Here is a 13,484-nt window from a genome sequence, read left to right as displayed (position 1 = left end):
AATAATAAATCCCTCGTGAAATGATATATGATTAGATAGTAGTATAAATGTATAATGCTTCCGGTTATTTTTATTAACGAGTCAACCATTGAGGAGTATGTAGGTATATTATATTATGGTATAGGTGAGACAAGCAAATAATAAACTCATAGCTCTTGGAGTGAATTCAGTAAAATATGGAAAGCATTTATCATACAAAAAAAAAAAAATTATGATAATAATAAAAACTATGGTAGGATTTACAATATTTTATGCATCAAATAAATGTAGACTTAGTACTTACACGTAAGATTTTTTACTTGACCACTACACCTATTACCTATACAATTATAATCACTGTAATAGTTTAATCTAACAGTGTCTAGTACATAGTCTGCAATGTAATTTTAGTAATTTCAAAAATTATTGCACTGGTGTTCTAAAAAAACATAAAACCTATCGGAACCAATAATTGATCAAAATTAAAAATATACTAAAAATTAATGAATAATTATGTATTATTTATATAATATTATATAATACAAATATAATGGTAATAATTTTTTTTATTAAGCATTGACGAATATCGGTTATTGTATAAGTTAACAAAAATACAATCAATAAAATAACAACAATTATTAACAAATCATTTACGTGAATAAACTCTGAAATAAACTATTTTTTTTAAATATTGTAACGAAATATATTAGTAAGAAAACGTAATATAATTATACATTAAAAAAAAATACCTATGTATTATTTGATATTTATTATGCTAAAAATAAATAAGTGTAAGTATTACATTTCGAATATTATTTGTACACATAATGGAAAAAAATTAATTTTCCACATAAACAAAATATGTATTATGTACCTAATAGGCAAGTATACGAACTGTATGGAGGCACAATGCACATTTATGTTTTGAAGTTGGAAATCGACGAAAAGAATAGTTTTAATTCAAGCACCCTAAACCTTTCAACAAATGACATTTAATTTTTCAAATTAAATGAACAGTTGCATACAATTATTGTAAATGAAATATTTTCGTGGTGTAATTATTAGTTTTCTATAAGAATTGTTATTTTTAATTTTTAGTGATTTAGTTTACACAAGCGAACCAATATTACACTACATGGATTATGCGTATACGTGAATATGCAATTTGTATTTTGTTGTAACACCAATAGTTTTATTTGTAAGTAAAAAAAAAAATCAAATTTGGTAGGTCTATAATTTATAATGATAACGTATAATTTTTTTTAATAAAACAATTAAATCTAAGGAAAAATGGCCGTTTTTGATGAGTAACAAAAGAGAAATCCGAAAAAAAATATTAGGCACTTGCTTATGTCTATAATTATATCGCATTCAGAATTTTTAAAGTGAAAAGTCGTTAAAGTACGTTTAAAAAACATATCGCACATTAATTTTAATCGATGTTTAAATGGATAAGCAGGTTTTTGACATCGTTATTATTACTATTATTATCTGCTGAGTTGAGCTCAGAAGCTATATTTAAAAAGATAAGTGTTATCTAATTTATTCTTCGGAAAACGTTTTCCTTGAGCAGACCAAATTATTGTACACGTGCCCTATGCCCCATATGTCACTATCATTAAACTATAAATTAAACCCATAGAATTTTGTATTTTGAAAACAAGGTTTTTCAAATTTCCCAACAAGCAGTAAGAAACATAATTGAATAGCAGCAAATAACAAATCAGATAAATGTGAAGAAAACCGTTTTTTAAAAAAAATTTGAAGGGAAATTTGGATAAACAGACCTCATATTTTAAATAATAGAAAATAGATCTAGCTGATGATAGGTATCATATTTATCCAGTTTCAATTGTTATGAACCACCCAATGCTGTATTATGTTGTTTTATATTTTAAAATTTAATAATTGAAATATATATATAATTAGTTGGTACTATAATAAATAATCAAATTAAAAGGTTTAAAATTGTATAAACAAAATAAACAAAATGCATACATAAAAAAACGATTTAAAATCATTGGTCGTATTTTATTTTAAAAAAAGGGACTAAGGTAGCTGATCAAAAACATTTCGTCAGACGTAATTTTCAACGTTTTTGAAATCTTTGAATTATTCGTTTAATCATCCATCTTGTAGGCACTATGAAAGTCTTTTAGGGTCATTAAAATTAAGATTCTAATCGTAGTTTAAAATTATTAGTGTTTAATTTCCAATCCAAGGACAATTTATTATAGTGTGTAATATTTTTAAATACTTTAATTATTATCCAACTCAAAAATGTATGTCCATAAAATATGGAAAAAAAAATTTTAAGAACTCTCATCATTTTAGAACTAATATATCATTATACTTCTGTACTTGACTCAGATTCTAAATATATAATTTTGTTTTTAACTTAAAATGAAAAATTGTATAAATGATAATTATATAGAATTTTATAAAGTCAAACGAAATTTAAAATCAGGCCATGTGCAACAAAGATTAATTTTTATAAATAACGAAATTGAATTCCTTAACAATATATTCTACGAGCTAAATTAACCCATAAGATTACTCATTACATGAAATGTTAGCAGTACCGCGCTATTCCCATTGTGAACAATAATAACTATAGCTAAATATTATAAACGAGTCGACGAGATAAATTGTAGAAAAAAATGATTTATTTTTCTGGTGATTTTTTGCAATCGCCGCAATGTTTTCTTTCTTCTTTTTCTTTTAACCTGTTGATTATAGGCAACTGATACAGCATATACTCGAGATTTTCTTTTTGTCTCATTGTTCCTTTTGGTGCTCCACCTCCAGGTCTACCCCAGAATTCATTCCAATTTTCATGGTGCTTTTGTCCTTCTTGTATATCTTCTTCGTGCTCGTGCTAAAATTATACAATTAAATAAAAGGCAAAAAGTTTCATCAACAACAGATTTCCCAATGGATTTGTTAGCTCATTGTAATAATCAATTATTTTTTCCCCTTCAATATAAGTTTAAAATAAGTTTAGAAATGTTCAGACTTCAGATATATTATTCGTTCAATCATCATGTCATTGTATCATACATACAAAATATATAATAGCATTTAAATTGTATATAATTACATGTGGGTACTAATGCCAAACTTACTTGTTTGCGTTTTTCACGTCCGCTGATTTGTCTTTCAAGAAACTTGTGATATTCTTTTTCATCTACCAGGAAACTGGAAACAAATCATACAACTTTATAAATCATTTTAATATCATATTTAATAATCACAAATAATTTAATCTAAATGGTTTGCATTATTATTTCATTATTAACAATAACTTATTTAGTTAAAAAGTTAAAAAAATATAATAATCAGTAATAGTTTTAAAAATTTTAATTTCTATTTAAAAATATAACTTGCTTTGATTTAGGATCATAAATTTTCGTTACATCGCTAGTGTGTAAAGGCCATTTATTATCGTGTCTTCTTCTTGCCGCAAGTAACGGAGCTAACTCTACTCCACCAGTAATCGCTTCCTACAAAACATGTTTAATATTTCAAAAGTTTATCGTATACGATAATTTATTGTATAAAAACGAAATTTAAAAAATATTTTAATTGTGTTGCCTACTCATACACCATCGTATTTCATATTATCTGAATTTAATAGTTACAATATTAAATATTAATAACATAATATTATGCATTTCTTAATGATAATTTGTTTGACATTATACACCTGAGGCGACGAGGTAAAACTATATAATTATCATTCATCGTACAATATGGCAATACTAAATTGTTTTAATAATAATATATTTTTTTTTATTAAAGTATTACAATATCTTCAGTGCTTTCTTTATTGTCGTTTGGATGCGATCCCAATTTTAATATCCTTCCATCCACGTATCCCTAAAAATAAAATAAAATATTATGGTTTTACCATTTCAATTGATTATAATGAGCTATGCGTAAGCAATATACGCTATAATATTAAATTACCATGCAAATATTATTATAGTTAAGAATTAAGATATTTGCTTAAGTTCAATACGTATTATAATATTATTATGTTCAAGCCATAAAGCTTAAGCTTATATATAGTTAAAATGTTTGATAATAATAAAAAAACAAATAATAATTTGTAAATAGTATTATAGCAAAAAGCTCAAGAATTTGATAAAGCAACGATAGAATGTATCGTTTGTAGGTAAATGTATAATGTTAATCAATGTTCAGAAATAATTTTTACCAACGATCGAAAGAAGTTTTTTCCAATACTTTTTGGATCTCTCCAAATAACACCCCCTGGGCATGGCGTACCCCAGGGATCAGCGATCGAATTCTAATAATCATTTTACAACTAACCCAATCAATATTAACATGTACAATTTGTTTTAAATATTTAGATTTACACTATGATGAAACTTACCAATTTTTGATCTTGGATCATTTCTTTTCTACGGTTTTCTTCCACTATTTCTTGTTTTTCTCTGACCATTTCATCTGAAAACATTTCTGTATTAATTATATTATGAATTACACCCAAGGAATATTGGCGACAGTTAATTTCCGTTTTATACAACCCAACAAAATGTACACAGCATATTGTTATGATAAATTTATATCAGACATGTACAGTAAATAAATGGGAGGTGCTATTTGCTTAAAACTTATACCCACTAAGTGAAAAGAATTGTGTTGTCACTTGCAATTTTTCATTAAATGCTTGATGTCTGTTGGTTGTTGGATTTAGTTGGATTAAGTTGGTAATTATATTTTAATGAAATATGGTTTTATACCTTATAGTAAAATATATAGTATTGAATTAGATCTTGGGTATGTACTATAATATAATTCTATATTCAAATTTAAATAACTAAATAAATTAAATATAAATATAAAATGTAATTTGTTTTCAATCTATCAATTTATTTTAATTGTGTTATTGTTAATTTAATTATTTACAGTGGCTTGGTGAGGCATGATCGTATGCTCAATTTGTGGAAACGCTCTAAGTGTAAGTACCGGCTGGCCGGCTCCCAAATGGGTGACCCAACAAAATCCTTGCCATACTTACAATACGTGTTATAAAACCAACCCTTTCTCCCTACAAACAGCTTATGGCAATAGTTATAGGGCTATTTAAATCAATAAAAAAAATTAAAAAAATTGATATTTACAAAATTTAAATGTACAGTAATAAAAATATAAATTTTAATTAAAATGAAGCATTATTATGTGATGAACTAGGTGAAAATGATTTTTTTATATTTATTATTATTTACGGAACATTTACTGATTTGTTTAATGTTATGAATCTATAGGACATTCAGATACGATGTTTAACAATATTATAAAAAAAAATTGATCTGTAGTTGTTATTTAGATGTCGTGTGAGTATTAAAATTGAATCCAATGATGTAAGATCATTGTAAACAAAAGACGATTCTGAGCGAAGACGGTCTATCAACCGATATAACTTGGTAAGTATATAAATATTAATATTAATAAAAAGTAATTAAAAATATAGGTATAATAAGACACCCCGACATCCAGGGTAGTTTCCCCTAACAAAATGAGAAGTATGTTGATCCTATGATACGGTATTTTAGCATCGAGTGTCAGTCAATGTCAATGCACAAGATTATATATTGATCATAATAAGCACATACAATCATTCAAACCATTAACAAATGTTTTAAGTATACAATTTTTTCGTCATTTTCTTGCAATCATATTATAATATTATTAATAGCGCTTAATAGTTTAATGGTAGGTAGTACAATATACTATTATGGTAAACGATCGTTAGATAATATATCATTAGGTGAATGGTGATACACCTATAATACACGTCGTATATGAATAATAGATAGAGCTCAATAACTCGAATCTCAAGGGGAATTAGATTACCTAACTGGGAATTGAATTTGGTTTACGGATTCATCGTACACCAACTTTACCTCAAAAAAAAAACTTCAAAGACTTTCGATGTAAATCAAAGCAATAGAGGTTTTCGAGCTATTGGACCGTGGGAGAAGCAATGCCAACAGCAGTTCCTCCCTCGGTTCTCGATAACAAGGAAAAAAAAAGGTTTTCGAGCTATCGAGACTCAACTATATAGGTACCTATTGTTATGTTTAATTTCTATGATTCATTATTTTTTATGACAGACAATATCGACTTGGTAGGTTTTCGAAAATGCGATCAACAGTAAAATATACACGTACATATTATTTGATATTCATTATGAAATATTTTTAAAATTCATTAGTAATCTTTTCATATATTTTTAAGTATTTGAAACACTTTTTAAATTATTTTAAAATTGTTTGACTCTTCTAACTTATTTATGCTTATAATAATAGCAATAATACACTGATTAACTACAAGGGCCACATAGAAGCGACCTATTTACATATTATTTACATATTTATTAATTAATATTACAAATTGCATGTCCACGTCAGACAAGACATGTCATTGTAGCAAACAATTAGATATTTTTCTAATATTTTTTAAACAGTTAATATAAAAGTATACATGGTTAGTGAGTAGTGACATTTATGGATTTTTCAAAACATAAACAGTTTAGTTAGTTCATAAACAATTCTGTTGGTTCAGTATTTTATATACTCCACGCGTGGCACATCGTTGTGTTGCCGAGGTGTGCGTTTTTCAGGCGTTCTTATTAATTTTTTTGTTTTTTTTTTACGGTTTGGATTAGTTTTGTTCAATCACGCTTTGATTAGGTTATTAAGTGGTTATTATAATTGTATAACCTGAAGGTGTATTTAGCCTAAGACTGTCGATTCTAATGAATATAATATAATATTCATGATATACAAATAATACTTTCAGAAAATTAAAGCAGAATGTTTTTGACAAATAATATTTTTTAAATATTGAACTGTCTATGTTTCTAATAATTTATTGTATCTTATATTACGTAATCATGTTTTTCGTGCACTAGGTTATAGTAAATATTATTACATACGAAATTTTGTCATTTTCGTTTCCTTAGTAATTCACTAAACGTTTGGGAAAAACTAGGAGCTCAACTGTAGAATATTACGCAGAAATTTCATCTAAGTTTGTTTTAAGATTTTTTTAGTTATTAACAAAGCTTCGATATAACAAAAGTTTTTCGAATCCGAAGGTTTATCAATGATTTTAAATTTATAATGAAAACCCATCTGTGCTATCCTTGCCAGAAGTCTTCGGAGTGTGATATGTGTACACGTGTCAAGTCCAATACCTCGCAATAACTGGGCTCATTTTGTGTTTGAAATGTACTAATATCTAATACATAACTTGACAAACAACATTAACTAAACATCTATTTCAATATCTATTTAAAAAATGTATCGTTTTTCGATTTTTTTTACATAACTAAAATAATTTTAAGTAATTTTATTTATTCATATGTTGTTACACTCCTAAATATCTGAATTTTTTGTAATGTTATACACTATACTATAATATTCTTACCCAATTCCAACTTATATGCTCTTTGGTCTTTCAATGGCATTCTGTATCGAAGATCGTTGTCAACCATATTTCTATCGGGAGCATGAAATTGAAACCTAAGTTGTGGGTCTTCGATTCGGAAGTTTTTGATTTTTCCGGACGACGTCTTTTGAGGTGCACCACCTCCTGGTCTCCCCATTTTTGTCACTTCATTACTAATTTCCTGAAATTTTCTTTATTAATTAATATCATTTTATTTAATGACTGGTATCCTAATACATTATAATATCTTAATGTACCAAAATATGTACATTATGTTTTTTGCAAATATTACCGATGCTATGTTATGATAATATATCGTATAGGTACCTATCTATACTTAGATTAATTCAAAAAATTATTTTACAATATTAGGATTCAAGATTTATTAGTAAATTATATTTTCAACATTTCCTAAACTGAATATTTATGTTTATTCTATAAAAGAAGTATATTATGTTATCTTGAAACTATGTACCTATAGGTGCTTTTTAGTTTCCATACTTCAACACTAATGGTATTTACATTCTAATAATAGAACCTATAATGTTGTCACCCAATTACAATAGTGTATCGTATACTCGTATACTCGTATCTACATTATTTTATAATAATATGCGATTTGGTTCATAATATATTGCCAATGGAAAGAAAGTACCTATAATATTATAATATTTTCTACATTGTGTTTTATGTAGTACATACACTGATATTCCATAAATAATAATGTAGTTAGGCTATTAAATAATAAATTCGATACAATACTATTCAAACAATATTTTATAAGTAGTATGCACTTTAATGGCTTGTGATTTGTTATAGGTAACACTAATTGAGTATCTACCTATACATGATTTATGATTGAGGTATTTTATTTATATTATTTATACCTACTTATATTGAGATAATTGTCTATAGGGAAGACTGCAAAAAATCTAGTTAAATTTGTTGATGATTTACTATATATTTTAAAATATTTTTCTCTTCCTCACAACTATAATAATAGTGTGATTATTAAAATGTGTGTGTAAACATTATTTTGTACTTCAATTGCACGTATGTGTAACATGGTGCAACTTTAAAGTTTCCATCAGGCATCAGCAATATGTTTGGTGATTATTTTTTACTGCTAACTTTATTTAATAAATAGAACCACTGTATTATAATATAATATTATTATATCATTATATATTTATATATTATATGTATATTGTATAATAATAATGAAGAATGTTTTTTCGTCGATTTTTACTTAACATATTATCTTCACATATAAAATTATAATACACTTATTGATATTATCTCATATTATAATAATTTGTAATGTTGTAATGAATGTAAAAAAAAAGTTTTTAAGATGGTTTTTTTTAAACATATTAAAGTGAGTTTTTATAATAAATAAAACAAATAATTATTTAATGTGGGAACTGTAAAAATTGAATTAAACTTTTTCGTAATCAATTCTATATTGATTTCTATTTATATAAGTATACATACATTAATAACATAATATTACGCATGGGTATGTAAAAAACATGTTTATTATACCACAGGTACCACCATTTTAGCACAATATAGAATAATATAAAAATAAATCCCACGACCTGCAAGAAACTTTTTTTTTGTGCTGTATAATTTTATATGCCAAACGGACTATAATACCGATTAGCGATTACTGACACGATTTTTTAGTTTATGACTTTTATATTATATTTTTTTATGTAAGATTATTATAATGGTATGACTAATCACTGTACCTTCCAAGGAGGAGACGGAGGATCTGCAAATATTTTCCTTTTTCGAAGACCATCGTCGTTAGGAGCACCATTTCCAGGTTTTCCCCAAGGATAGTAATCGTCAACAACCGATGAGAGAATCTGGAAAAAAATGTATTACAAAAATATCATATTATTTTTTTACACGCTTGAAACACAACCTATATTATATTATACAATTTATAATGAACTCACTTCTTTCTGCTCATCGCACGTGCGTGTCACAGGTTCCTTTTTCCCAGCAGAACAACGATGACACTCATTATCAGGCATTGTGTTGTCACTAGACATATTACGCATAAATAATTATGAAGATGAAGAGTTTAAGACGGACACAATCACAATTCACAACGGTACCTAGAATACCACTAAAACATATCGGCACGTTCCTTCAGATATACCCACCGAGGATTTATACAGGTTTGAGCTTTTTAGGGAGCAGTCAATTGAATTCAATAAAAAAAAATTGTTTTGACATTTTTTATTACTCAACTAATAGTAAACATCAACAAGTCTATTGGCTCTTATTTAATAGGTGCAGGGTGAAGTAATTACTGTTTAACCTCGAAAACTGAGTTTATGGTTCAGCGATTACGGAAACGACATTTTTTTGCACAAGGATATAATAATACTTTGTTAAGTATAACATAAGAAGGTTCATGGTGTCGGTGTGTTTACTTTTTTTGGTCACTGCGTACTAGATCATATTACTTTTGTGTTCATTTTTCAAAAAATTTCAATATTTTGAAAAAATAACTATTATAATTTTAGTTGTCTTAATTATTTATGATGTAAAAGGTACCTATTACAATATGTAATTTTAAGTTTGAAAATTTTGTATTTAAATTTACTATTGTCATTAAACTTATTTTAAATTTAAATATTTCGAAAAAAATATAATTACATATTAATATTACTGTACAAAAGTTCCTATCGTATTATTGTATGAATTAAAGTATTAAGTACGAACAAAATGCCTATTTAATTCAAAATATTGACTTCATGTTTAATTTTCAATTTTATAACACTTTAAAAGTGAATGCTGACTTCTGTTACCGAACAATATAGGTAAGCTATATTAAATTCTTTAATCATATATTATTGTATTTCATAGAAAAAAAACTATTTTCTGATTTCAATATATTAGAATGTATTTAAAAAATAAATACATAATATAACTACCAAGGATCATTTAGACGCAATCATTAGATAACTATTTTTTTCAGATGTCCTAGATTAAAATTGTGTAAAATGTACTCAAATGTTACAGTAATTATTTAACCAAATCAAAAAATTTAATATTAATATGTTTTATTAGAGTTTGCTGCCTTGCATTTATTTACCTGTACTCACTGCTGTGTGTTGGCATGCACGCCCTTGTCAAGAACTACAACTGACGATCGAGTGGGTTACGCGGAGTATTGAAATTGAACTTTTAACGACGAATTGTGCTCCGCCTGGCACCGAATTCTATAACCAAAAACCATCGGCGCTATTTATTATATACAATAAACGAAAAACAGGTCGAAGTGACACGATCCATTTATGCCCGTACTGCCGCACTTTCCGCCAAATTCGTGACATCCTCGGAGTTTTTTTTTTTTTTTTCATTACAGTTTGTTATTGTTATCATTATTATTATAATATTTTTTGCGAAATGAGATTCAAATGAGTGGTACACATGAACGTAGTTTACTACGAATTTAAATTGCGAAACGCTAAGGAACTAGAAACAATAGGAGCCACGAACGCAGTAACATCGCTTAGAATTAATATAACTTTTATCGTATTACATTGTTCATTTTATTATTTTAATCTAAACATGCCATTTTTATATTTGATTTATAGGCAATAGGCATAATGCTATGTACAATACTATATTTAGTTATGGTTAGCATATAATATACATACTACATCGATTATCAATCGTATATAATATATACGATATTATTAGAATGCTGGTAATGCGTGAAATGTATGTTTTTGGAGCAGCATTGGCCCATTTATGATATTTATATAATACTAAGTTGGAAAACCTATTAATACCGGTTCGGAATTACCAATATAGGGGAGAAGGCGTTTAACGATTGGATACACGAAATAAGTTTAATTATACCACCTGAATATTTTAATTTCTACATTTTTATGAATTTTTTTAAACATTTATCTGTAGATAAAATATAATAATTTACATATTCAAGAATATAGATGTGCTCCGTTGACATAATTGGAGCTTAAAACAATTACTCAAGTACTTATTTTTAATTTTTTCTACATAATATCGTGTCTATTATTGAGTTAATTATTATAAAAGTATTTAAACCAACTAAAAGCGTAAAAATACGGTTTGTTTGTTATTATTACTAGTTTATTAGAAAGTTTTATGTTGTACAATTGGATACACTGTATGGACCACTAAATAATTTTAATTTAATTGGTTGTTATTTATTACATTTTCTTTTACTAATATTAAACAAAAAAGATATAAATACCTAGTTATTTTATTTTTGATAAAGGTATTTAATATTGAATATGCCACATAATACAGTAAGTTCTTATATACAATTTTAACATATGTAAATATTCAGAGTTAAATCTTTATAATATAAGCAATAAATATATTGAATGTTGATTGTAAATACAATATTTAATTTAATCTGTCTAATGCCATTATTTTTAAAATCCGTGTATTTAGTCTTATAATTAAAGGGCTTCACTGAGATCGAGGGAAAAACTCCTTATCGGCAGTTAAGAAATACAAAACCAACAGTGATTATTTGCACTGAATGTTGATGTTGAATTGAAATGTTTTTCAATAATGATTCTTTTATACTTATTTAAAATAGTCATAATATGCTCTTGCATACCTTTAAATCCAAAATAATTTTTAAAGAGAAAAAATAATAAAATTTATATGATTTATTTTTACACACGCATATTCTTGTCAACAATTTTATTTTTTAGTGATTTGTAATTTATATGTTTATAATTAGATTTGTGATGTCTGTATATATATTTATATTAAGTTAGTTATTTTTTGACATATCAAAATTACTAAACTACTTACACTATTTAATACCTAGGTGACTAGGTGGCTATATAGGTACCTACCTACTTACCTATGTTATAATATGTGTACACACTACACAAACTATAAAATATTAATATATTTTATAGTTTGTATATTATTTTAATAAATTGCATTTTTATTATGTTATATTATGTAAACGAAATTTATTAATTTAACTAGGTATTAAATAAATATACTTCAATCAAAATGTATTTATTTATTTTAACAGACAAAGCCCAATAACAGTTTTAAATCGGAACATAATGACAAAATCATTTAAACAGAAATAAAAAAGAAACAAAAATACAATACAATACAATACAATACAATAATATAACATTTTAACAGAGTAAGATTAATAGATACATAAAATAGCATATAATTAATAAAGTATAATAATAAAAGTAATTAAACATGTAGGTATTATACATGTACAACAGTGTTTAAATCCATGGGCGTTTGTAAATATAGGTAGGTACATATATTTTGATTACTATAGAAAAAAGTTTTGTGTCGATTGTTTTTATTCATATTATGTTAATTATACAATTTTACTTTTTATTCGGTTATATGATTTTATTTCAAAAGTAATGTAGTACAGTAAAATTAAAATTAAATTAAATAAAACTTAAAAATGAAATTCAATGAAAATCGAGATGGAGTATACCTTTTAAGAAACATGTCTTCGACAAGTAAGTGATAATAATTGTCTGAATTTAATATCCCTTTAATATAAATTTCTCATACTTTTAGTTGATACTATCTTTACATATTACAAAACGTAATAAAACATTCATTTTAGTACTTTTTTAATGTGTTTAAACATGTCATTACAATTGAGCACTAATAAAAACACAAAGAGAAATAATCGTATTGTGCACAAATTTGAATATTTAATTTGTATTTTTGTACTATGTATGTGTACAATAAAGTAAGATATTAATAAAATATTTTATATAAAAGTAGTACGTTTCTCTTACAACAATCAATTTTTTTTCAACAATTTATGTACAGTAGTTCCTATAGCCTATATAAGCATGCCGCTCACTATACGTTGGTAGGAGGTAGTCATGATGTCTGGCAATTACATGCTATGTTGTTGGTCAATATTTTGCTGACCTTCTACTATCAATTGTCATGTGCTTTTAGTGTAAGAATAAAATAATCAATTTTCTTAATGT

The 13,484-nt window shown here is 26.0% G+C and overlaps 1 protein-coding gene across 3 annotated transcripts; it reads right to left on the bottom strand.

Annotated features, from left to right (window-relative positions):
- Window positions 1-2,331: 2,331 nt before the first annotated feature.
- Window positions 2,332-10,733, bottom strand: LOC111040185. 3 transcript variants are annotated; one of them, XM_022323983.1, is made up of 10 exons: window positions 10,577-10,733; window positions 9,429-9,516; window positions 9,216-9,335; window positions 7,441-7,642; window positions 4,379-4,452; window positions 4,199-4,291; window positions 3,787-3,858; window positions 3,367-3,482; window positions 3,105-3,177; window positions 2,332-2,857 (listed from the first exon to the last, which is right to left on the bottom strand). In XM_022323983.1, exons 1-10 carry the CDS (start codon window positions 10,600-10,602, stop codon window positions 2,645-2,647), a joined length of 1,077 nt encoding a protein of 358 aa, XP_022179675.1. In that variant the 5' UTR covers window positions 10,603-10,733; the 3' UTR covers window positions 2,332-2,644. The 3 variants fall into 3 exon arrangements, with proteins under 3 accessions (XP_022179675.1, XP_022179677.1, XP_022179676.1); XM_022323985.1 differs by lacking the exon at window positions 4,199-4,291; XM_022323984.1 differs by lacking the exon at window positions 10,577-10,733 and having other exon boundaries at window positions 9,429-9,964.
- Between the last annotated feature and the right edge of the window lie 2,751 nt (window positions 10,734-13,484).

Source organism: Myzus persicae, unplaced genomic scaffold (assembly GCF_001856785.1).
Source record: "Myzus persicae strain clone G006 unplaced genomic scaffold, MPER_G0061.0, whole genome shotgun sequence".
Taxonomy (NCBI): Eukaryota; Metazoa; Arthropoda; class Insecta; order Hemiptera; family Aphididae; genus Myzus; species Myzus persicae.
The sequence above is the reverse complement of the archived record's forward strand: the minus strand, read 5'-3'. Positions and strand labels throughout refer to the sequence as shown.

Bases quoted from the DNA above. Each gene is read 5' to 3' on its own strand.
- LOC111040185 (XM_022323983.1), bottom strand. From the start codon at position 10,602: ATGCCAACACACAGCAGTGAGTACAG. The intron at 3,483-3,786 runs GTAATACTTTAA...CATGTTTTGTAG, and splicing joins AAGAAAGCACTGAAGATATT to GAAGCGATTACTGGTGGAGT. The intron at 2,858-3,104 runs GTAAGTTTGGCA...GTATAATTTTAG, and splicing joins GACGTGAAAAACGCAAACAA to CACGAGCACGAAGAAGATAT.